At 53.3% G+C, this 25,118-nt stretch overlaps 2 protein-coding genes across 4 annotated transcripts; both read left to right on the plus strand.

Annotated features, from left to right (window-relative positions):
- Positions 1–439: 439 nt before the first annotated feature.
- CA7 (carbonic anhydrase 7) lies at positions 440–9,302 on the plus strand. The gene is made up of 10 exons (XM_054697621.1): positions 440–463; positions 1,366–1,501; positions 1,568–1,763; positions 2,269–2,285; positions 4,070–4,267; positions 6,985–7,103; positions 7,871–7,966; positions 8,064–8,126; positions 8,633–8,788; positions 9,160–9,302. Exons 1-10 carry the CDS (start codon positions 440–442, stop codon positions 9,280–9,282), a joined length of 1,128 nt encoding a protein of 375 aa, XP_054553596.1. The 3' UTR covers positions 9,283–9,302.
- Positions 9,303–17,230: 7,928 nt separating this feature from the next.
- PDP2 (pyruvate dehydrogenase phosphatase catalytic subunit 2) lies at positions 17,231–24,761 on the plus strand. Of its 3 annotated transcripts, none has more exons than XM_054696890.1 (2): positions 17,231–17,250; positions 19,979–24,761. In XM_054696890.1, exon 2 carries the CDS (start codon positions 20,027–20,029, stop codon positions 21,611–21,613), a length of 1,587 nt encoding a protein of 528 aa, XP_054552865.1. In that variant the 5' UTR covers positions 17,231–17,250; positions 19,979–20,026; the 3' UTR covers positions 21,614–24,761. The 3 variants fall into 3 exon arrangements, with proteins under 3 accessions (XP_054552865.1, XP_037371731.1, XP_037371732.1); XM_037515834.2 differs by lacking the exon at positions 17,231–17,250 and adding an exon at positions 18,442–18,471; XM_037515835.2 differs by lacking the exon at positions 17,231–17,250 and adding an exon at positions 19,173–19,522.
- Positions 24,762–25,118: the final 357 nt, after the last annotated feature.

Here is a 25,118-nt window from a genome sequence, read left to right on the forward strand (position 1 = left end):
TCCTCATCGCCGCTACTTGATCCTGCAACTCTACCTGGAGAGCCGAGGTTAAGTGCTTGAGAGAGAGAGAAACCGAGGCAGGCACCGAGAGAAAGAAGCGCCAGGAAGAGAGCAGAGCAGATTTCTTCACAAGGCCAACCAAAAGCCGGGCCTGAAACAGCCTCCTCTGGTCAAGGTCATACCAGCAAACATTCAACTTCTGTGGGGTGCAGGCCCCTGGGTGGGATCACTTGTCTGTCCTTTCATCCATACATCTCTTGTCATCCCCAAACTGCTGAAGCCTAGCCAGAGACCAGCCCTGGCACTGGCACACGGCCATGTGCTGGGGTGAATCAGAATGGGCCGGCTGGAGCCAGTGGGTGGAAGACAGGGGCGCACCAGCTGGAGGGCACGGCAAGGACCAGGACTTGCCGCGCTGGGCACTGAGGTTGAGTGAAGGATGGCCGGCCGGAGCTGCCAGCAGGTATGCCGGAAGTCAGGGGAAGCAAGGAGAGGAAGATAAAATAGGCTGCAGAGGGTCCGGCCGAGCCCCAAATGGGAGAGCGAGCGAGTGGGAGCCTGCGCGCAACCTTGATTCCACGCGGAAGCCAGCTTGTGGCCGTGGGCCTGCGCCGCCGCGTTACCACTGCTGATGCTGCGTCTCCTCACTCCCGCTTTGAGGAGCTTCTCGGTTTCTGCCTGGGCAGGAAGGAGCTGGGCTTGCCTGTCTAGCCACCACCCCAGGGCGCCTGGATCCCACAGCCAGAGAGCGCCTAGCCCCCAGCCCCCAGCACCAAGGGGCAGCGGTGGGGAGCTGCGTCTGGAGGGAGACACGGAGCGAATCCTCACTCGCCGAGGGTAAGGCACTGCCCCTCTGCCTGTGAAGTGGGGCTGTAATAGGAGTGCCCCCCAATTTGGCAGGGAAGCTTAGATGACCAAAGGACACAAAGCTTGGCCCAGCGCCAGCCACACTCTGGCAAACGGCAGAAGCTCCATGTCTGGAACTTGATGGTCAGAGCGATCTGCAGCTTCAGGGGGACTCTCCAATCCCAAAGGACTCGGAACCCAGAGACCTGCCCCCCCCCCCCGTGAGATTTATAACTCCGGGGAGAGCCTGAGGAGGGGGGACCTGTTGGAAACGGGGGCAGCCCGCAGCGGGGGTGGCGTCTCCAGCCCAGGAGCCTGGACACGTGCAGGACAAGAAGACGAGGGCGGGGGTGGGGTGCGGGCCGAGCTTTCCGCCCGCCCCCCGGACCCCTCGCTGGAGGGTCGGCCCCGCGGGCCGGCAGGCCGGCAGGGGGTGGGGCAGGGCTGGCCTCAGGTCCTGCCGGGGGCTGGGGGGGCGGGTCCCCGGGGACTGCTCCTCCCGCCCGCCGCCGCTTTAAGAGGCTCCTCCGCTGCAACGAGCGGGCCGGAGCCGCAGCCCGAGCGAGCCTTGCAGAACCCAGCGGGCAGGTGCGCCGCGGCGGGGACGGCAGCGGCATGACCGGCCACCACGGCTGGGGCTATGGCCAGGACGACGGTAGGCACGGACCCCGCCGGCCCCCTTGGCTCCGACTCCCCCCTCCCGACCCTCCCGCACCCCCAGTTTCCCAGACCCGGGAGCCCCTACCCTCCAGGCCCAACTGGGACCCCACTCCCGTCCAGTCCCCCAAACCCGACTCACCTGCGGGCGAGGTCCCCGGCGCCCCCACGCCCCGCGCAAAGTCCGTGCTGCGCCCCGGCCGCCCCGCCGCCCGCAGGAGCCCGGCCGAGCGCGTCCCGCCGCCTCCGCGAAGCCCGGGGTTCGCTCTGCCCGGGTCTGGAGCACGCGGACTGGGGGGGCCCGGGGCGGCCGGGGGCGGGGGCGGGCGCGGTGGAGCGCCGCGCGGGGGCGTGTGTGCGGGGAGCGCGCGCCGTGTGCGCCGGGAGGTCCCCAGAGCCGGGCTCCGCGCGCGCAAGGGCGCAGTGTCTCTGGGGGCGCTTCCCCGCACAAGTGTCCAGTTGTCGTATTGGCAGGTATGTGAGAGCAGCGAGTATTTGGGGGCGCGCTCCTGTGGCTGGATGTCTGCCCAGAGCAGGTGTCTGAGCAGGTCACGATGCAGTGTGGGAGCTAGTGGCCCGCTCCAGCCTCCTGATCGGAATCAGAAAATAGCTCCTTGATCTTCCTCAGTCTCTTTAGGATGCCCAGGAATGGAGCAAAAAGAGAGCCAGAAGGCTTGAGTGTGGGTCTTAGGCTGGTCAGTTCCCTTGGGGGAGAAAGGGACATGCTGGTGGTAGGAACACACCCCTTCGCCACTTTTCCGGCAGAGGTGGTCGTGCTGAAGGTGAGTGGCGAGTGGGGGTCTGGGGGCCAGGAGGTTGCAGTGGGCCAGAGGGAATTAAGGAGGTGCTGTGGTGTCTCTGGCCCCCTGTGAGACCCCAAGGACACCACAGCATAGTTTGAAGGTGGAGAACCCCAGATCTGGGCATGCAAAAGCCAGAGACAGTCAGAAACAGGCAACAGAGACCAGCAGAAGGTAGAGGGGCAGATTGACAAAACCCATAGAAAATCATCTCCCCCAGCACCTGCTCTGAGCCAGCTTCTCGGTGCTTCCCCCAGAGTCAGAGTTCCCTACACCAGCCTTCTTGCTGGTCCTGCCCACCATCTCCGAGCATCCACTATCCTCAGGCTGCCACCTTAGATCGCTGCCCCTCACCCAGCCAGTCCAGGGGTAAGGAGGGAAAGACAGAGGCAAGAGGTGCCGGCATGCCGCATGCTCACAGGACTTCAAAAATAACCCAGTGGGTCTGGGCCACGATTCTGAGTCATCCATTGGGGACACAGCTCTGTCGGCACCTGCTGCTGTTTTCTCGGGAAAACTTAAGAAGCCAAAAACGGGGAGAAGCACCAGCCGGCAATAGCACTAAAAATAGGCCGCATCTCAGGATGTTCCCTAGGGAGATGCCGAGCCTCCCGGCTGCAGATGGAGTCTCTGGGAGGCAGGTGGTGGGCGCCCGTGGGTGTGCACACAGGTGTGTGTGTGTATGTGTGTGCACGAGCGTGTTTGCCGGAGCCCCTTAGTGCAGACCGGGGCTTGCAATGGGGCATCTGCGTGTGAGGGTACATATGCAAGTCTCAGATGTGGGCAGGGCTGTCTGCAAACAGTCGTGTTGCCGAGTCTGGCCGCTGTGGGCCTGGTGAACCCAGATCACTGTGGACGTGTGTGTACACCTAGGAAACTGTGGCTCTGTAGGCACATGCCTGGGCAGGGTAGGTGGGGGCAGTGCCTGCACATCCTGTGCATTTCGGTGCCCAAGATGTGTGTCTGCAGGCATGAGCAAGCATCAGTTCTCTCATCTGTGAGGTGGGGATCCTGCTGGTTTCTCCTCCACAAGGTGGTTTGAAGAGCGATGCATGTCACGTAGCCAACTAGGTTGCTGTGAGGTTTTGCTGTTGTTAGGACCAACAGGAACATGCCCAAGGAGCAGGAGGAGGCCAGATGCCTAGAGGTCAGTCAGAGACTTTAGACCCTGGAGGCCTCTCTGAGCATTTATTGGGTGAAGGGAGGGCCTCACTGCCTACAAGAGCCCCTGAGCTTGTAGCCGTATTATGCTTCCTTCCACACATTACTTCCCTCGGCTTCCTTTGAGAGGTGAGTTTTTTTAAAAGAGTTAGTTATTTATGCATACAAGAGCTGGGGTGTAGGCCAGAGGTGCGAGGGGTGAGAGGATTCACCAGAGACAGAGTGGGCAGCAGAATACACAGATGTACCAAAATCCACTGCTGATGGGAACAGCGGGCGAGTCAGGAGAGGTCTGCTGCGCCATGGGGGTCAGCTCCCTGGCCGGGGATCGAACTCCTGCTGCAGTGGCTGCAGATTGCTTCATAGTGCTGACACTTAATCCCTTGTGCCACCAGGGAGGCCCCTGAGAGGTGAGTTTTAATGAGGCCATTTCCCAGACAAGGAAACGGAGTTGAGAAAAGTGGCAGAGCTGGGATTAGAACCCCAGACTGTGCAGCTCCAAATCAGGGGCTGACCTCTGGAGGAGTGACAGGGAGACAGGTGCCGCTGTCCCGTAGCCCAGAGCTCCCGGCTAGCCCGAGTCCTTGTCCTCTCCCTGCTTGCAGGCCCCTCACAGTGGCACAAGCTGTACCCCATCGCCCAGGGAGACCGCCAGTCACCCATCAATATCGTATCCAGCCAGGCTGTATACTCGCCCAGCCTGAAGCCACTGGAACTTTCCTACGAGGCCTGCACATCCCTCAGCATCGCCAACAATGGCCACTCTGTCCAGGTGGACTTCAATGACAGTGATGATCGAACTGGTAAGTGACCCCCTCCAGAACCTGGCCTCCTGGCCCCTGGGGTCCTGAGCCTGAGTTGGGCAGGCTTAGGTGGGGCAGCGTGTTGTTGTAGGGAAGGAAAGCTCCACCACCCACCAGCTACGAAGCCTCAGGCTGAGCCTCTGTCTCCTTATGCATAAAATGGAAGCAATAGGTCCTGTTTTCCTTTGCAGGGTGATAGAGAGGAAAAATGAAAAGTTGAAGTGATGTAGTGCTGGCACATAGTAGATGCTCAACAAAGGCTAATTCTTCCTTCTCTTTCTTTTAGTGCTTTAGGTTGGGTAGGTTTATATTTCCTGGTCTGTCACTGACCTGAGTGTGGCGTAAGGCAAAGCCCTCCCATCTCTGTGATCTGCCCAAGTCCAGCAGAGCGAGAAGGGAGCAAAAATGTTCTGTGTGCCGGCCCCCTTACTACGCTCTCAGAAAGTGCTTCTGTTCATCTCAAGAATTTACCTCTAAAATGGGCAAACAGAGACTCAGTGAATAGGGGAGTGCCAGAATCAGCTTGGTCCAACTCCAAAGGTCCTCTCTCCAACCTACCCATAAGCTCAAGATCCTAAGCAGAGACAGGGCAGCAGGAACTTGTGGCAGGCCCTTCCAAAGTATCTCTGCCCTGGGATTAGAATCTATGTTCTTTGATGACAAACTCCTAGGCAGAGGCCTCAGAAGTCCTCATCAGTGAAGGGGTTTTGTCCTTCTGATAAGGCCTGTGGAGGTAGAGTGGGATGAGAAGGGAACTTGCTAGAGTTTCTCGGATAAGGACATGGTTGGTACTGTGCCCTTTCCTCCCCACCCTGGACAATGAAAGCATTCAAGGGAAGTTAAGTTTCAAATAGAATACCAAGAGGCAGAGAAGGGGAAGGAAGTCAGCCCTTCATTCAGAGAGGTGTTAGCTCCTTAGTGCTGAGTTTCCTGGTAGGCTAGGAAAAAAGAGAAAGTGGATCAGATAAGTTCTCGCTGCAGAATAGGGGCGATCTGTCAGCTCCTCAGAAGAAAGACAGCATTTCCTGGTACTGACGACTAAAAAAAAGTCTCTGACCCAGAGCTTTGGAAAGGGACATGGGCTTTTGATGATCCTAGGTGACAGGATATACCCCTCACAGCCTTCAGAGGTCATTGAGGCCTCGACTCAGTCATCAAAGCTCAGTGAAGGTCACTGCTATGGGAGAAGGTCCAAAAAGGACCTGCCTAGGGAACACTAAGCCAGGGACTCAGGCCCATCTGGGACTCCCTCCCCCGCCCAAATACCCAGGGCTCAGAGGTTAGCGAGGCAGTAGAAAGAGGGTAGGATTGGGAGTGAGGCAGTTGAGGCCCTGCCTCTCACCAGCATTGTGACCTTGGGCAGGACGCCTGCCTGTCTGAGCCTCAGGCCCACATCTGTCCAATGGCAGCAATAGTGTGTCCCACTCGAGGTCACTGTGGTGTTTGATGCCAGCAGAATGCTGAGCTCATCCTGAGTGCCAGTGCATGGCAGTGGGTTCTACGGCCAGGAAGGAGGGAGAAGACTAAGGGAGCAAATTCAAGGGGTTAGCGAGGGAGTTCACTCTGAGGGACCACACGATGCAGTCCCAGGTGGGGTGTGCTCACAGCTCCTATGGGGGAGCTCAGCCTGCAGGCCCATCTGCTCCACCCTCCTCAGGGTGAAGCAGTCTGATTGGGCCCCTGCCCAGCACCACCACCCCCAGATTTCCCTTGTCAACTGTCCAGCCTGGCCACGAACAGACACTGCTTTGCAGTTAAGGAAGGACAGGAGGGACCTCTGGACTATCCCTCCTCCACATCCTCAAGGGGCCCACTGGGGACAAGGCCCTGCCCTAGTCAGCCATTCTGGAGGAGCTAGTGGAACTCTGAGTCTGGGCCGTCACCTGATCCAGGGGCTCACATTCAGGCCTGGCTGGGGCTCCCTCCACTGCAGATCCCTTTCAGCTAGAAACTTAATCAGTCCCAGGAGGCCTCACGCATGGCCCCAGCTCCACAGGTATCAAGGTTGGAAAGTCACAAAACTAGCACAAGCAGGACCATCCAAAAAGACCTCAGAGGGACACCAGGGGTACCTGGATCTGGCCATCAGAACGAGGGGCCTCAGGAGCGGGCCTCTAGACAACACCTGGTCGTGGGGAGAATCAAGTTTCCGGGGAGGCTACACAGTGTGGTAGCTCTGTCTCAGGACTTATGAAGGAAATATGGACTTAAACCCTAGCTCAGTGCCTTGCTGTGTGAACTCGGGCAAATGCCTTATCCTCTCTGTGCTAGTTTCTTTACAAAACAGAGATAATTTTAAGTTCCATCCCTCACGGGCTACTATGAAGAAGACGCAAAATACTCCCCTGAACCAGCTCTAGGTCAGGGATCCAGACATGGAGTCTATTGTTAGTGGTAATGAAAGTGGGGGCGGCGCGGGACGCAAGGTCCCAGTTTCCATGCAAAACTGGGCAGGCATGGAGACACTGGCCACTTGGGGAGATGCACTGTCAGCACCAGCCTCCTCTGCCCCCTATGGCCTGCCAGGATTTCTGTCCAGGCCCAGCTAAGAATCAGTGGGACTGGGTGGTGCCTGACCCGAGCTCTGGGAGCCCAACGAGTTTTCAAAATGAAAACTGTATCCCCCTCCTGACTCCTACTGTAAGCCTGGCTCGGCTGCCTGGAGGTGGTGTGGGCCCTCAGACCCCCACTGCTGCATGCCCCACTTCTTCCTGCAGTGGTGACTGGGGGCCCCCTGGACGGGCCCTACCGGCTCAAGCAGTTCCATTTCCACTGGGGCAAGAAGCACAGTGTGGGCTCGGAGCACACGGTGGATGGCAAGTCGTTTCCCAGCGAGGTAGGACCCTCCTTTACCTGAATTCCTTGCCACCGGGGCCCTGGATAGTCAGGGACGTGCGGGGTGCCAGCGTGGGGCTCTGGGGAGGGTGAGGAGCACCCATAGGACTTTGGGAGAGACACCCTCGACCCACCCTAGAATGCGGTCTTCCACCTGAGCTCTGCCCTGGTCTGTGTGTCTAGAAGTTTCCTGAAGAGCAAATCCAGGGCCCCCCCAACCCTGGCTAATAACCTTTCGAGGGCTGAGCTTGGCATTCAAGGCCCTGCAGGAAGTGGCCTTGGCTGGTCTCATGTTCCCCTTCTCGCTCCCCATTCTGACCTGCAGGTGATAATTCCTCTGCCCACACCTGGCTTTTTCTTCCCTTCCAGGCTTTTGCCTATGCTGTTCTCTCTGCCCGGAATACTTTCCCCAAGGGTTTCATCTGATAAATTTGTACTTATTCTTTGGACTCAGCTGCGGGCGCCATGTCCCGGGGACGGTGTCACATTGGAAAGCCGTTATCTATTTTACAGTTAGTTTGTGAAAGGCAGGGCCCACGCTGATCCTCTTTGGATCCCTTGGGACTCAGAAAAGGGTTGGGCCCAAAGCAGGGTAGATGCTATCTGTGGCCCTTGGGGGAGCCCCTTGGGTCCCTCAGGAACCCCACCCTGGGAGATGTGATAGCCCACCCCTTCTGCAGAGGGTCAGGAGTCTGGTGGGAGAGATGGCCTGGCCCCAGCTCCCACTGTCCCTTGGAGGCGCTGAGCAATGGCCATCACCTCCCTTAGCTGCACCTGGTTCACTGGAACGCCAAGAAGTACAGCACCTTTGGGGAGGCAGCCTTAGCACCCGACGGCCTGGCTGTGGTTGGTGTCTTCTTGGAGGTGAGAGGTGGTTATCGGGGCGAGAAGGGAGGCCTGGCACTGCCCCTGGTTCCAGAACACAGTGGGCTCTGGGCTCACACAACCCTCTCCCTGACAGACGGGGGACGAGCACCCCAGCATGAACCGTCTGACGGATGCACTCTACATGGTTCGATTTAAGGTGAGACCTGGGGTCCAGGCCCCTGACACAGAGCAGCCTGGTGGGGAGGGAGGAAGAGGCCAGTCCATGGAGGAAGAGGCCAGACCATCCACATCTCCGTTCTGGCAGCAAAGCCTCTCCGAGACAGAGGGTGCAGGTCAGCCCCTGCTGCTGACTCCCCTTTATCAGGGAGAGTGGCCCCACTGAGTGCCTAGTGGGGTGTAGGATTGATAAGATGCTCATCGTGTTAATGTTCATCTCATAGGCAATGTCACTAAGGGGACAGCAGGCAGGGGACAGAAACTCGTGGCCAAAGAGCTGGAGGGGCTTCAGCTTGTATACACCAGCACAGTGGAGGGGCCCAGCCCAGCTGGGAGGCAGCATCTGGGAGCACAGATATTTGCCCATGGTTTGCATCCATGGGCTGAGACATGCAAATCTTGTTGACCAAATAGGGTGGGGAGGCTGCTGGTGTGGTCATGGGGGGAGTCCACGCTGATGCCTGGGTTCCCCTACCTTGCACCCAGGACACCAAGGCCCAGTTCAGCTGCTTCAACCCCAAGTGCCTCCTGCCTGCCAGCTGGCACTACTGGACCTACCCAGGCTCCCTGACGACACCCCCACTGAGCGAGAGCGTCACCTGGATCGTGCTCCGGGAGCCCATCAGGATCTCTGAGAGGCAGGTGAGTCCCGCAGGGCACAGGTAGAGGCCCACCTGGGGCATGAGGCTGTCCCTGCAGAACCCGCTGCCCGCGGCCCCACAGTCAAGGCTCCTGTCTTTTGCCAATAAACATGTGGATTGTTGGTTGGGCGCTGGCTTGACTGATACTCCTCTCGGCAAGGGGAGAGGGGAGACCCCTGGATCCTGGGACTGCCCCTACTGTGTGGGAACCTGAGCTGGAGCTGGGAAGAGCAGGGTCCAGGTTCAGAGGCCCAGAGCATGTAACTGAGGCTGGGGCCCCAAAAAGGGAAGGTGCGTGGAGGAAGATCTAGGGGTAACAAGAGGAAGGAAAGGACCCTATTCTGCCCTAAGTGTCTCATCTGCCTTCTCGAGATGGAGAAGTTCCGGAGCCTGCTCTTCACCTCCGAGGATGACGAGAGGATCCGCATGGTGAACAACTTCCGGCCGCCTCAGCCACTGAAGGGTCGTGTGGTCCAGGCCTCCTTCCGGGCCTGAGCTGCCCGCCCGCCCCGCGGCCACGAGGACACCGTCTTCCCAAGGGCTTCCACGTTCAGCAGACACCAAACCATCGAGGCTTCCTGCCCGGGGGGCGCTGCAGACCCCCTTCAGCCGGCTTGCTCATTGGCTACCCTGGGGGTTCTTCATGGGGCCCTCAAGTTGGGGACTCTCTTTAGCTGCCCCGGGGACCGGAAGGACAGGAGCCAAGCGCGGGCCCAGCCTGGAGCTGCCTCTGCTCTCCACGATCCAGGGGCCCCTGGGAACCTCCTCTTGCCCTCCCCACTGGCGGTAGCAGTGGTCCCGCCCCGAGCTCACACTGTGATGGATGAGACCTGAGCTCTCTGGGGCAGGCAGCTGGCACTGCCAGAAAGACTCAAGCAATAATCAGAGGTGGGCAGAGCTGCCCTCTCGGCATTACCTCTTCTGCAGGCCTCCGCCACACACACACCTCACTGCCAGGCCATTAAAGTCAGCCCGAGTCTGCCGGAGGCCACACGGCCTCCTCGCCTGCACCTGCTGCCGTGGCAGGCGCTGGCTGCAGCTTACACAGTTTCGCCTCTCGTCCTCACCCAGCCACCAAAGCCACCTCCGCGACAGTCCACCCCCGCATTGATTAATAAAGCCTTTCACCCACGCAGGGAGCACCCACTGAGAGCCTGTGCCGGGTCAACCCCGCTCCCCTGGCGGCCGCTCCAGCACAGGGTGTCGGGAGGGGCCTGGGAGGGACCTGGGCACTGAGCAGGTGAGGGGTCGACGAGGGCAGCGCAGGGGCTGAGCAGGCAGACCAGAGGGGGGCCATGCCTCATCTGAAATTAAACTCCACTTGGTACTCTAAGGCAGAGGCCTGAACAGCATGTCGGGGGCAGAGGGGAGAGCAGGTAGAGATGTTCACCTGGGAGAGGGTGTCTGAGGCGCTGAGAAGGAGGTGCGCCTGCGGCCCTCTCCCAGGGCCAATGGGGAGTCCCAAAGGGTCTGGAGTAGAGGGGGCAGGGCCAGAGGTGCAGGGGGAAGGACCCTGTGGAGTGTGCCAGGGGGTGAGGAGGGCACAGGAGTGGCAACTGGGAGGAGGTGGCGAAGGTGGGGAGCTGGAGGAGAGAGATGTAGGAAGGGACCCCAGACAGCGTGGGCTCTGTGAAAGAGAAGGGGGTGAGGTGTGTCCTGGGCTGAGAGGGGCACCTTGTGGACTGGGATCAGAGAAAGGAATGGCCAACATTTAGGGTGCCAGACACACAGCCCCTTGCCCCCCAAAATTTGTAAAAAAGTTTTGTTACTTTAGCATAATTTCGGACACACAGAAAAGTTGAAAGAATAATACAGTGAACCCCACAGGTTCCTCATCTTCGCTCACACGCTCACTCCCTCTCCACATACATACAAGTTTAACTCTGTTTTCCTAAAAACAGGACGTTGACAAGAAACCAAAGCTGGGAAATGAACATTGTCCTGTCACTGTTGTCTAATCAACACACCTTACTCAGATTTTGCCAATAGGCCCTAGAATGTCTTTTGTAACCAAAAAATTACCAGATCATGCTCCACATTCTCTTGTCCAATCCATCCAGTCTCCCAGGACATTGGGCTGGGCGGGGTTGGGGGGTGTGGGGTGTGGGCACAGGCTGGTTAGGGAGCACCCTGGCTCTCAGTTGGGTGTGTCAGGTGTTTCCTTGTGAAGAGATTCAGATTATTCACTTTTCAGAGTATCACCACCAGATGATTCTGTGTGATTTTCAGCCTCACAATGTTAGTTCGTCCTATAATTGGTTAGCGTTGGGTTTCCATGTAATGGAAGCATGATGTCCACACAGCAAAGCGCACATATACTCGATGTCTGAACACACTGGTAGAACCAGACCCCAGATCAATAAAACTACATGTCCACCACCCCAAAAGCACCATGACCTCACCAACTTCCTGCCTCCCCAAAGTCACTACCATCCTGAGTCCTAATAACATCAATTACATTTGCCTGGTTTTGACCTTTGAGTAAGTGAAATCACTCATTTCAGAAACCTTATTGGTTTCTGGCTTTTTGTTTCACTTTAGGGTATTGAGATTCTCAGAACCTACCTTTTTGTAATCATAAATGCAGAGCCTCCCATGAAAATCAAAGAAAGTCTATACATAATTTTTAAAAATCAACTTAATTCTTTAGTGGTCCTATGAAGGATAGTCATTTCTAATATATAATAAACTATATTTATATATACAAGTAAGGTAATTTTTAATAAAGTGATATGTGCGTCGGTATGTAAATGTGCTTGCAAACACACACACACACACACACACACACACACACACATACCCTTGCGCTATCCAGGAGTTTCCAGCAATCTGCTTCCGCCCCCTGGGGGCCACATGTGAAGCTGTCACTTGCTTCCTGGTCCCTCCTAAACACTGATCCAGCAGCAGGCAATAAAGCCTGGCTGTGCTGGGAAAGAATCCTGCTCCGCAGGTTAATGCTTGTTAAAACATCTAAAATATTTTGGGCCTCCTCTGCCGGCGTAGCGCCCGTTCGATCCCCGGCCAACGGTGAGGGTCCCACCAAAAAAAAAAAAAAAAACACAAAAAAACATTTAAAATATTTTTGCTGTATGTGCTCCAGCTTTCCTGGCACCCTAAGTTCTTGCTTTCTTTACTAGCCAAGGGTTTCAGCACTGTGCAGACCAGGCCAATAAGCACTGCTGAGCTGCTGGGAAGGGCATGCCTGGAGGGTTGAGGTACTGGCCCCCCTGCTCCCCAAAGGCAGAGAGGTCAGAGGAGGGGCCTTCCAGGTAGGGGAACCCAGGGGAAAAAGCCTGGAGGTAGTTACAAGGAACTAAAGATTAGTGTGGAAAAAAGCTGCATTAAATTTGACCCAGTCTCTAGCACAGCCTGGGGATGGGGGTGTCCTGATTACAGTGACAGGTCCTGGCTCTTTAGACAGAAATAACTCTGGAGGCGAGAAAAGGAGGACAGCTCTGCCTCAATACCCCTACATACTCCCCTTCCCAAGACCTCATTCTGTGGCCACCATAGCTGGGGGAGGGGCCCAACACCATAACACACTTGGGGATACTAGCCTTCCTTTAGCAGATGGAGAAATGGGCCCCAAATTTGGCTGAGGTCTTGCCCAAATCATGTATCCCATTGATGGCAGGGCTGGGACTCTGATCCTAGGTCCAGCCTCTTAAACCACCACAATACATGGGGTAGGTGTTCTGTGCCAGAGGAGGGTCTTATCCTTTGGAAAAACAGGTGTAAAAAATGTTGGGGGTGGGTTAAAAATGAGCCCTGAGGCCACGGTACTAGTAGGAAGACAAAGTAACTAGTTCACGGATTCTCAGCCTTCTCAGAAGTGGGTTTTTCTAATGGAGGATTTGATGGTCACTACTGGTTAATGTAAGTGTATTTGGTTGCCCTTTGGGTGGGTCTGAGATGCATTAGCCCTGCATTGCTCATTTGGGGGTCAGGTTCAGTAGAAATGCATCGTTGTTAGCACCCACAGAGATGAAGGCACCTAATTATCACCTTTACCTAAAGAAGGCTAACCCAACACACCTATATTGAAAATGTGAGTGTCTCCCAGGAGGAGTGTACAGGAGTTTTTTATGTGTCTTGGGAGAAGCCCAAACTGGCCTCTCAGGTTATTAATGTGGTTTAGAAGCGTCTAAAAGAGTGACTTGGCAGGGCCTAGACTATCTCAGCCACAAACATGAGCCCTGGGAAAACTGGAGAAGTCAGTTTAGATCTTTGGATTCTATTTTGCTCTTCCAAGAATGGATGATGGAGGCGTCACCAGATACAAAGTGTAGGTTCTGCCAGAGGTAAATAGATTTTATAGGCGAAAGAAAGGTCATAGTGATATGTTTGAATTGCTGCAATAAAGTTGGATGAATTCCTTTTACTGCAGGATTTTTCCATGCCTTGACAGAGAATGCCTTCCACGGGTGGACAGACCCTTCTGGCACAGAACATTTTCTGGGATCAGCCAGAAAAGGGCCAGGTGCTGGCCCAAGCTCTCTCCAGCCCTGACCCAAGGGCTGGAGATTGGGCAGGCAGCCCTGGCCATAAAATCCTAGCCCTTCCCTCTCCCTCACCCACAAGGCCAGGACCTTTGTCCCCAATGTTTCTTTCCTGGATTGCTCTCTCCCAGATATTGCCTGGCTCACTCCCTACCTTTCTTCAGATCTCCCTCCAAAGCCTGTCTTATCGGAGGCATCTCACCTGACGTAAGACCTCAAATAGCTCTTCCCTTCACTCCCCACCCCAGGGCTAGAGCAAGGGCCCACGTGCCTTCTTCCTTCCCCTTCCTGTGTGCACATGCACAGGACAGACATCTTCCTGCTTATTAAATACAGGCTGCACATTTAAAAAAGAATCAAAGAAAGAAAGAAATAGAAATGGAAAAAACGTGAAAGTGCCTCCAGTTTAGAAGAAGGAAGCATTGTTAACTGCTGGCTTGTGTCAGACTCAACTTTCCTCTGCACACAAAGATGCAGGCCCAAGAGAGAGGGAGGAGGAGAAGAAGTGTATGAATAAGTGTTGCTATTGTCAAGAAGACTTCTCTGCTATAATCTGTTTTTTCCCTCAGTTCCAGCCAATAGCTCCCTCCTGGCCTCTCCAATCCCATGCTGTGGCCCGTTAGGGGCAGGTCACCACCCAGGTCCAGCGAGGGTCACTGTGGCCCAGGGCACTGACACTCCACCCCCACCTGCCCTAGGTCCCCGGCTTCTGGAGGAGTTGCCGCTGCCACCCCCAGCCAGGGAGGGGCCCCTCTGGGGGGATGCAGAGAGGCTCCCCTCTCACACACGGAGCTTCTTGGAGAGCTGCTTCAGGGTAACACAAGCCTCACCAAGACGCTTGCTTGCTCAGCCAGCTCAGCCAGCTGACTTCTGCGTGAGAAAGACCGAGAATTCTGGGGGGCTCCTAGGCTCTCTCAATGTCCTGTTGCCTTCCCTTTCCCGTCATAAGATATGAGTTCTGGCAACTTGGCATGCAAGTGCTAACTACAAGGCCTGCTCGACATCCCTTTCCATGTAGGTCTACAGAGACCCAGAGAGAGAGAGAGAGAGAGAGAGAGAGAGAGAGCGCCTGGCCCAGGATCACACAGCAAGCAGGAGACTTGTGCCCCCAGGCTGAATGGAAATTCTGGTCCTCCAGTGAATAAGGCCTGAGTGGCGGTGGGGGTGGGATGATGGTGGCAGAGGGGTGATCACATTGTGTTTCCAGGAGAGGGGGCCCCTCTGGCCCAGGTCATCACAGCCTGGGGTGCAGCTACCTCATCCAGCAGGGGAAAGGGCTCTGTTGTGTTTGGAGAAGGCTTAAAGAGACTGAGAAACACAAGTCATATTTCCCTCCCTCCTCTCCAAAGAGTCTGCCCAGCCTCCTCTAGAGAAGGGCCATCTTCAGCTTCAGTTCTATGGGCTAGGAGCTCAACGCGCCCATTTTCAGGGCTCCTGATAACGTGGCGAGTCCATGGGTGCAGACGCTTTGGAGCAGGTTTGAGAAAAGGACTGAGGCAAACTTAAATTTTATAAAAAAGACTCAAGCCTTGGTCATTAGCATCCTCAAGGCTGGCCAAGTGTGTCCCTGAGTTGGCTGCTCTGCACAGACTGGTGAGCGTTCCCCTGGAAGAAGAGAGCGTCCCATGTGCCCACATGTGTGGTCGATGCCAGGAAAAGCCATGGTGAAAAAGGAGGGGTGAAAAGGAGGTGAAAAGGAGGGGAAGATACATGGTGAAAAGGAGGGGAAGATACATCATTTGATTTGGGGGGGTACTGGTTTCTGAGACTGTCACCTCAGGGCACAGATGTGCTCAGCTCAGCAGGAAAACGTTTCTGGGTTTTTCCACATGCCTTGGGGAGAGGCGAGGCCTCAGCAAGGGCAAGCTCATGTGCTCAGTGGTCAGCAAGAAAACATCTGGGCTTCTATAGACCATATATCCGCTGGATGTTACAATGTTGACATTTAGCTAGAAGCTGGCTGCACCATCTCTTGTGACACAAGGTCAGCCTCCAATCCAGCTTTCCTAACACTCCGTGGAAGGATTTATCTACATAGCTCTGTAATCAAGGGACTTTGCCAGAATAATCCAAGAACTCTATCTTCCTACCTATCACTGCTCAGACTGTTTGATTTTCAATTTTAAAAGGGTAAGTTTTTTAGGAAAAGGAGAAAACCAGACTGTCTTTTTAAAATACAGTTTTGCTTTTGAAAGTATGAGCCGCTAGATGAAGTAATGTAAATGTATTGTCGAAAAATAAACTTCACCTGAATAGATTTAGGGATCAGACTGGCTTCAGTGGTGGGTGCAAGGGGTTAAGCACAGCACTATGAAGCTGTTCGCAGCCTCTGCAGCACGAGTTTGATCCCCAGGGAGATACCTACATGGCGCAGCAGACCTCTCCTGTCTCGCCCGCTTCTCCCCTCAGCGGTGTATTTCAGTCAGTCTGTCTGTTCTGTCCCCCACTCTGTCTCTGGTGAATCCTCTTACCCCACACACCTCTGGCCTGTGCCCCAGTTCTTGTATGCATAAATAAATTTTTAAACATCTAAAAAAAAAAAATAAAGGAGTCAGTGGTGGGGCAGCACTCCCTTTAGCAAGCAGAAAGGCCCTGCAAGGAGTTGTACAAAGTGGAAGGTTTTTTATACTCAGAGGTTTGGACAAGGATAGTAGCAAACAGAGATTATTTGAAACAAAGACGCCTTAGTGTGCAGGTGACCTCACTAGTGCTGATGAAGACATCTGAGATTGACTGATTTAAAGTCCATTTTGGGGAGAGGCTGAAACGGCAACCAGGGGCTTGGCGTGAGTGACTCTACATGGGACCTATTTCTTTTTTTACAGTATGTTTCATGTAGAGAATTTGCAATGTTCAGCTTTAGGATAAATTAAAAGAAGTAGAATTAGTGGAGCAAAGATGTATCCATTGAGTAGCCCCAATTTACATTCTGCCCAGCCAGATGGCAGTGCCCACTCACCCGCATGAGATATGAGTCATGTGTTAACTTTGATTGACGATCATCAGTACGTCATTTTCACTCACATTTCCCTGGTTTTGACTAAGGTTGAATATTTTTTACACATTTTCTTGGAAAACTGAGCTGCTGCCTTCCCTTCTCAAGGGAGAGATAAGCCCTTTCCTTCATTTTTTCTTAGACAGGAAGCCTTGGGACACCGGATGGAGTTCTTGGACGAGACATCATATATGGGGTTACTGAGCTGCCTATAACCTTTAAAAAAAAGTTCCATGGGGCCTGCCTGGTGGCACAAGGGGTTAAGATGCAACCTATGAAACTGTCCGCAGCCACTGCAGCATGAATTCGATCCCCAGGCAGGGAGCTACCCACACGGCACAGCAGATCTCTCCTGTCTCCCCGCTGCTCCCCTCAGCAGTGTGTTTCAGTCAGTCTGCCTGTTCTGCTCCCCACTCTGTCTCTGGTGAATCCTCTCACTGCCCCCCCCCGCACCCCCACCTCTGGCCTGTGCCCCAGTTCTTGTATGCATAAATAAATAAATCTTTTTTAAAGAAGTTCCATGCACACGAATTCCTCTAGGGCACATCTTTCCTCCGGAGGTGGTGCATGTGTGCCAGCCAAGAACTGTGGTTTCAGACTACTGATGTCATTTGTCTCAAGTATGCGTGGTGGGGGCAGCCCTCCATGTGTATGCAGTGGCGGGTTCAGGACTCACACATTTTAGGCACCCATAATAGCCTGCAGATTGAGTAGGTAACTGTGCTGCCTCTGTCTTAAAGGATGACCTTCTGAAACCCGAAATGAGCTAGCTATACCAAAAAAAATTGTGCTATTTATTTAGAATCCCTTAGAATTATTTTTAGTTTGACACTGAAACAGCTCTCTCAGTATTCAGGAAGAGAGAGATTCTAAATTCTGATTCACTGGTAGAACTTCTGGAAAGGGTCAAGGGTGAGTGGCAGTATAAAAATACCAGTGGCAAGTCTGACAGGAGAGGTTTTATGGCAGGTATGTCCTTGGGTCCAGGTAGTCTTCTGGGGAAGCCAGTGTGTCTTCCAGAAGACCACATCCTCAGAGCTATCAGTGGCCTGTTCTGGTGATCTATATATATATTTTTTTTTTTCTGTCTCCAGGGGCAGACTTGCCACTGTTAGTACTAGATTCTAGTAAAACAATGTATAAGGAAGCAAACAATAACTGGAATCCCACAATGGATGGAACAAGAGAATACCTGGTGTCCCGGTCATCAGCTGTTCTCACCCTTCCACCACTAACGTCAGGGCAGTGGCCAAGCCAGTGTAAACTGTCGGTTCAAGGTCCAAAGGCCCCATGGGGAATCGATGAAGATTTCAAAGCTGGAGTCTGGGTTGCAGCAGTCACTCTGGCTGCCCTGCAGAGCAAGGGCTGCTGGACGGGGCGGAAGCTGGAGGTGGGGAGGCCAGATGAGAAGATTAGAACAGGGTGCTGGAGGAAGTGGGGGCAAATGTTTACATTGGAGAGATTTTAGGAGACTATACTAACAGGACTAGATAACCGACGCAGGCGGGGAGCAGAGGTGGGACCGGCCTAGATGACTCGCAGACTTCTAGCTTGGGGTTCTGGGCAGAGTATGGGGCTATTACTTGATTAGGAGAGAAGAGAAAAGAGCAGGTTTGCCCGGGATAATTTGTGTTTAAAGGGTACTGAGGGCCTCCAGGGGTGAGGGTGGTGGGGGCGGGATGTCCAGCTGGTTGATAATTAGGGGGTAGCCCTCGGGAAAGCCCCCGCATAGTCCCCCCTCCACACACGCACACAGGAGGGGAACCCCTGGAGTACTGTTAACAACAGCAAGGAGTGGGAGAAGTTGCTGGGTTGGGGTACCCAGAGGGGGGTGGTCACGTGGTGGGCCCGCCCCGCCCTAGGACTGCCGGCCCCGCAGCAGGAGCACCACCTACCTGTCCGCGGGGCCGAGGGGACGGCGGGGGGTGGGGGTGGGTGGGGGTGCGGTGGGGGTGGGGAGGACCCGGATTTGGTCCCTCCGGGTCGGCCCTCTCGCCCATTGGGCAGCTTCCCCGTCCGTCAGGGCCCCGCCTTCGCGGAGGAGCCAATGAGGGCCGGCGAGAGCGCTTCCTCCTCGCGGCGGCTCTGCCCGGGCTCCTCGCGGAGCGGAGCGCGAGTGGGGCCGGGCACTTGCGCACGCGCGGCGAGGGACGGCCCACGGCGGCGGGGCTGCAGGGCGCGGGCGCCGAGGTAGGGCGGGGGGTCGAGCGCGGGACCTGCGAGCCGCCCCCCCCCGACCCCGGCCCCGGCCACGCCGGCGCCGGCCCCTGGCCGCGGCATGGGGGGTGACCGGGTGGGGAGCCGGGCGGGGGGCGGCGAGGCGAGGGCGCGGACCCGCGGCGGGCAGGGGCGCGCGGGGCGCAGGGCCGCGGTCACCCCGCAGCGCGCACACGCCACGTGGGCCGGGCCCCCCGGAGCCCTCGCTGCGCCCCTGCAGTCCCCGGAGCGCCCCTGTGCGCGCGGCGTCCGGGACGAGCACCCGGTCTACCCGCTGGAAATGGGGTGTCGGGGAGCACCGGGCCGCCGGGGCGCGCTCGGGGGGCCGGGGGGGGCGCGGGGGCTGGAAGGAGCGCGAACTCGGGAGCCCCGGACGCCCCGCTCCTGTCTGGAAGCTGTGGGGCAGACTTGAACTTGGAACCCACTAGTTTTATTTAGGGACGGGCAGTGGTTTGGGGTCCAGGCCGTGGCAGACGGCTCTGCGGCGGACACCGCTGCCCGGCTCCCCTGCGGGGCCGCGGGGTGCGGGGGTGGGGTGGGGTGGGGTGGGTGGGGGTGGGGCGATCAGGCGCCCTCTTGTGCCGGGACTGACCTCTCCGGCCCCGAGGTCTGCCCGGGTGGGCTTGGAGGGGGCACTGGGTGGGGGAGGAACAGTCTTCAGCTACACCCCAGATTTGGGGAGGCCGGGATTCGTAAATGAAACCCGAAAACACGTGGGAAACACCCCTCCTCCCTGGTCACCCGAGAAAATAGAAATAGAAAGTAGAGCAGCTTTTTTTTTGTCTAAGGAAAAATGCCACCAGAGGCTGTCGAGGGCGCTAGGAGACTGTTTCTTCATGCCCTTGCGGCGGCAGATGGGAACCTTTTGGAAATAATCAGTTTGGCAAGAAGTCTGCACCCTTTGACCCACTGATTCCTCCTTTGGAAAATAAGTAGGGGAAAGGTTGGCACAGAAGGGCGTGCGGTTGGGTATTTTATAAATATCCAGGGGGCAAGAAGGCCCCTTCCCCAGCACAGAGAATGGGTAAGTGCGTCATGAATGGTTTTGGCCCAAATGGGATATGACGGGTCCATGAAATCTACTGTCAGTAAAATGCTCTTAACAGAAAACAAAACAAAGTGTGGTTACAACTATATAAAAAGGAGGGTTGGCCTGGTGGGGGGTGAGACTATATTAGACTGGCGTGTGCCTAATGATTCATGTAAAGCTACCCTGGTCAGAGGGGAAGGGATGTATTTCATTAATCCTCACAAAACCTTACGAGATTTGTGTTCCCATCCCACTGATGAGCAGCTGGGGCTCTGGCAAGTGAAGCAGGGTGTCTGATAGTTCTTGTTTGTTCTATCTGGTGTGTTCAATTGGGTTTTCCATCACTTACCTCCAATCACTTTGTTCACGATTGTAGCAAAGTAAATCTTTTCCCAGTCAATATTTTTATGAAATTAAAATCGAAATGTTCATGAAATCTTTATTTTTCAGGTTCAAAAACCTTATTGCTGCAGGAATTCTTACTGGTACAGTTGCAGGATGTCAAGTACTGTGTCATACTGGATCTTAAATTCTGCAAGGAGCAGCATCGCCACATTGCAAGGGGGTGGGCGTTTGTACTCGAGGTGTGCCTCAAATAGGAATAAGTCAAAATGGAGCCTCTTTTCTCCTGCACCAGCCACCCTAAAGAGTCTTCCATGCAGTGGCTTTGCGCCACAGAAAGCTTACAGACACACTTCCACCGAGGAAGATGATTTCCACTTGCAGCTGAGCCCTGAGCAGGTAAACGAAGTGTTGCGTGCTGGTGAGTCATCCCACAAGATTCTTGACCAAGTCAGCCACGTCCCAAATTCTGTCTTGCGATTTGAGAGCAACCAGCTGGCTGCTAATTCCCCAGTGGAGGACCGGCTAGGGGTCGCCTCCTGCCTGCAGACCAACGGACTGATGTTTGGCGTCTTCGATGGACATGGTGGCCACGCGTGTGCTCAAGCAGTGAGCGAGAGGCTCTTCTACTACATGGCAGTGTCGCTGATGTCGCAGCAGACCCTGGAGCAGATGGAGGGCGCGATGGAGAACATGAAGCCCTTGCTGCCCATCCTGCAGTGGCTCAAGCACCCCGGGTACAGTATCTATAAGGATGTCACCTCTGTGCACCTTGATCACCTCCGTGTCTACTGGCAGGAGCTGCTTGACTTGCACATGGAAATGGGGCTGAACATTGAAGAAGCATTAAAGTACTCCTTCCAGAGACTGGATTCTGACATCTCACTGGAAATCCAGGCGCCCCTGGAAGATGAGATAGCAAGAAACCTTTCGCTCCAGGTGGCTTTCTCCGGCGCAACAGCTTGCATGGCCCATGTCAATGGAGTTCACTTGCATGTGGCCAATGCTGGCGACTGCCGGGCCATCCTGGGTGTCCAAGAGGACAATGGCATGTGGTCCTGTCTGCCTCTCACCCGAGACCACAATGCATGGAATGAAGCCGAGCTGTCTCGGCTGAAGAGGGAGCATCCTGAGTCAGAGAACAGGACGATCATCATGGACAACAGGCTGCTGGGCGTCCTCATGCCCTGCAGGGCTTTCGGGGATGTCCAGCTAAAGTGGAGTAAAGAGCTACAGCGCAGTGTCCTGGACAGGGGCTTTGACACTGAGGCCCTCAACATCTATCAGTTTACCCCCACACACTACCATACGCCCCCCTACCTGACTGCTGAGCCTGAGGTCACCTACCACAGGCTGAGGCCCCAGGACAAGTTCCTCGTGCTAGGCTCCGATGGCCTGTGGGACGTGCTGGACAATGAAGACGTGGTGAGGCTGGTAGTGGAGCACTTGACCGAAGAGGGTCAGCACAAGCCAGACCTGGCCCAGAGGCCCACCAACCTGGGACTCATGCAGAGCCTGCTGCTGCAGAGGAAAGCCAAGGTCCACGCCGCCGACCAGAACGCGGCCACGCGTCTCATCAGACACGCCATCGGGAGCAACGAGTATGGGGAGATGGATCCCGAGCGGCTGACAGCAATGCTGACGTTGCCGGAGGACTTGGCGAGGATGTACAGGGATGATATCACTATCACTGTGGTGTATTTCAACTCAGACTCGATTGAGACATATTACAAGGGGAGTTAAGAGAGTCTCATCCTCTTAGGTTAACTTAAACACTTTTCTAAAACATTTTCTCTTACTCTTAAACTGGCTTTTCAAACCTAACTTAAAAGGGCAGGCAGATGTAGCTTGCTTAATAATAGACTAACAGGCAAAAAAAAAAAAAAAAAAAAAGCGCCAAAAAAATAAAAAAGATGACAAAAAACATCAGCCTAGGTTTAAAAACAGCAGCAGTGATTTGATGTCCCTGCCTGTTTGAGTTACCTCTCCTCTGCAGAGAATTAGAGTGTGGAGACCATAGATTGGCTTGGTAGTCCTTGGTAGTCCTTTCATAAAGACTCTATTGTTAGACTGTCAGCCTGAGCCTTCAAAGGGTAAATCTAATTGTGATGCCTGGAACTTTGAAAAACTCGAGGATCTTCTAATCTTGCTGCAAAGTCTGCAAAATTAATCATTCTCAGTTCACAGTCATGGCCTTCTAGACTATGAAGGATAGGTTTTGTTTTATAATTTTTAAATTATTAAGACCTAGGTTTATAAGGCATATTACATGACAGTTTTCTATGCAATATTCTAACTCCTTTTTGGTAGTTATATTTGTGAAGACATTTTATAAGACTACATTCTAGTTCTGTTTTAGTTTATTTTAAAACCAAGTCCTCCAGTTTGCAAAAAGGCCTGCCATAAGCAGGCTTAGAATAACTTTTGGTTTTCAGCCGAGGATGAGGGGGCCGAGGCCCCTGGACTAGCTGGAATTTGGGCAACTTCAGTCTTTCACTGTGTTCCACCCCCCTTAACCTTTGAGCCATGCTGACCTTCATTCCTGACCTTTCCTGAATCAGTAAAATCGCCTCCTGGGCTTAATCTCTGAAGATTTATTTAAAGCACTTGACCTTTTTGGTTATACCTCTCAAAAATTCTTCTGTTAATTCCACCTACTACTCCTTCTACCTCTGCTATACTGAATTCCTTCAACCTGCTGCTGCTGACTAGCAAGCAGCACAATCTAGAAAGAATGCTCCTTCCTCACATGGTTGCAGGGAATAAGATGTGATTGCGTCTGGTAGTTGTGACGGACATGGTGTACGCAGTGCGCTGTGGACTTCAGATTCGGCAGAAAGGTGAAAACGTGAAGGACCTGAGAACACTCAGTGGGCAAGTCTCTGTCTGGATCCTGAGAGGCAGTGGGAGCAGAGGGGGGGTGACATGTCAGATGGGACATTGACCCGAGACAGGGATAAAACCATGAGGACCCTCTTTGGGGAAATGTGTTTTATGTTTTTACAAAGAAACAATGGGAAATATGATATGTCCCTAAATGGAAGCACAAATATAATCCCACAAAACAGGCAGTTTTATCTTCCTACACCCCATTGCTTGAGCCCCCTCCTCATTTCAGCCCCTTGGGCCTTGCAAGGAGAGAAAAACAAATAGCTAGCTGTGGCTTCCTCATTCCTGTCTGTTGCAGTGCCCTTCATGTGTTGGGACGCTTCCAGCATGGGGACATGTCCCTGCACATTTTTCAATGCAGCTGTTCAGGAATATGACTTCCACTAAGAAATTCTCTTCTAGGTGCTTAAGTATTGTTCCTTGTACCCTGAAACCATCATTACTTCTGAACTTCTAGATCTTATCTTGGAAATGTGCATTACTACCCTTCTGCTAGCGTGAAGGCTTGTTTCTCAAACTGAGGACACTGCTTGTCCAACATCCTTTGTTCTTAATGCCAGCTAAATCCTAACATGTCCTCGGAACACTTACTGTGATTACAGTGTCGGAATCCTATTTTGGAGACTAGCCCAGGTCATAAATGGATCTGGTTCAGTAACTTGTGGGACAGATGATTGAATACAGACTTCCCACCTGTTTCTCTAAGTGGATCTGTGTTTCTCCTCTGCCTAATAGATTTTCTGCTTTCTATCTGGTAAATTAAGAGAGAAGAAAAGTCAGCCTGTCATCTACCTTTCCCTCTGTGAATTGTCAGTTCCACGAATGTTCCAAGGAACACCTCCTGGTGAAACCCCAGCGTGTCTTGCCTCCCTGACTACTATTCTGCTGCCTTGTCCTCAAGGCCCACGGGCTGCTGCTTTTAAGAACACTGGGATTGAGAGGGCCCGTCGGGTCTTCCAAGGCACTTATCATTCCTCTTTTGTAGAGATTTCATTATTGAGATTTAAACTGAACAATAACAATGAGATTGATTGTTAATGTTTTGGATGTAACTTTTGAATGAAGTATACTTTGGTGCTTAAAATTACATATTTATCATTTTAGGTAAGAAATGGTAATAGTGCCATAATTTAGATATTTTATATATATATATACATATATATAAATTTAAAGCTCTGCTGATTCTTGGGGTTGGTCAAGATGGACAGAGAGGATGGAATTACTTCTAAGTTAGTTTGTTAGGTCAAGTTTCTTAGATGCAATGGTCTTGGATGTTTGTAACAGTAAAACTAATTTATTATAGTGAAAATGTAAACTTTGATGTTGGTGAATATATAAACCTGTTTGGCCTAGAAGTCTAATGGGTCTAAAAAGATCTCTAGTTTAGGGTACACCGGGCAAAGTTCAGATTCGACAATTGAACTGGCACCTCCTACACATAAGTGAAATATAAACAGTTTGAATTGAAGCTCATTAAAGAAAAGAATAATTGCATGGAACAAAAAGATGTTCAGATAAGTCTAGCTTGACTCTTGTCCATCTGGCCCTGGTGACCAATCTTCATTGACAGCTTTTGGGAAGCTTTACCTTCCTAGGTTTAGTCAGAGCATCCTGGAACTGAGCCATCCTAGTTTCCTAAAGTGGTTCATTCTTCTCTTTCCCGTGGCAGAAAAGACTCTGGGGTAGTCTTGGAGCTGGGGTATAAAAGATTGGTGCTACCCCTGGTGAGGGTTGCTGCTGTGTGTTTGCCCAAGTGGAAAGCACTGCTGTGTGACCATCTCCTGAGCCAGCTGACGTTCCATCCCTTCCGCCCTGGGCACCTGATGTTTAACTTGCCTCCTAGAAAATATTATCAAGCATTTACTTGGAAAATTTATTAACCATGTTCTTTAATAATTACTGACATTTGTCTTTCAAGCTGTCTACCAAATGTTCATATTGGACATTGATTTTCTAACCATGAAGAGATATTTAGATGAATGTTATAAATAAAAGAGGCAAAATGAAACTTGTTTTCTTTTGGCTTGGATTCTATTCTTTTTTTTTTTTTAGGTCCTTAGGTTAGGAGGTTTTGTTCTACCACCATTATCTGGCCATGGAAAATTCTAGGCTGTTCAAGAGTCCACTCAAAAGAGAAGTTATCTCTGCAAGTTTTTGGTGACTGCTGACCACACAAAGTCCTTGTTTGGTGTTAACCCTGTGTAGGGGGACTTGAAAAGAAAGAAAAGGTAGTGAAGGCCTTTGTTGTAAGCATGCAAGTTCTGCTGGGATTTCTTATTTTTTAGCTGAACTTGTAAAACCAGTTTCTGTGCTTATTTTTTTTAAAAAAGGTTTATTTATTTATACAAGAACTGGGGTA

The sequence above is a fragment of the Talpa occidentalis genome, unplaced genomic scaffold (genome assembly GCF_014898055.3).
Source record: "Talpa occidentalis isolate TD23 unplaced genomic scaffold, MPIMG_talOcc4v2.1 talOcc4.17, whole genome shotgun sequence".
In the NCBI taxonomy this organism is placed as follows: Eukaryota; Metazoa; Chordata; class Mammalia; order Eulipotyphla; family Talpidae; genus Talpa; species Talpa occidentalis.

What these genes read in the sequence shown, in the direction of transcription:
- PDP2 (XM_054696890.1), top strand. Translation starts at nt 20,027, where the DNA reads ATGTCAAGTACTGTGTCATACTGGATCTTAAATTCTGCAAGGAGCAGC.
- CA7 (XM_054697621.1), top strand. Translation starts at nt 440, where the DNA reads ATGGCCGGCCGGAGCTGCCAGCAG. An exon ending in GGGCTATGGCCAGGACGACG is followed by an intron (nt 1,502 to 1,567) that starts GTAGGCACGGAC and finishes CCGCACCCCCAG; the next exon opens with TTTCCCAGACCCGGGAGCCC. An exon ending in TGGTTGGTGTCTTCTTGGAG is followed by an intron (nt 7,967 to 8,063) that starts GTGAGAGGTGGT and finishes TCTCCCTGACAG; the next exon opens with ACGGGGGACGAGCACCCCAG.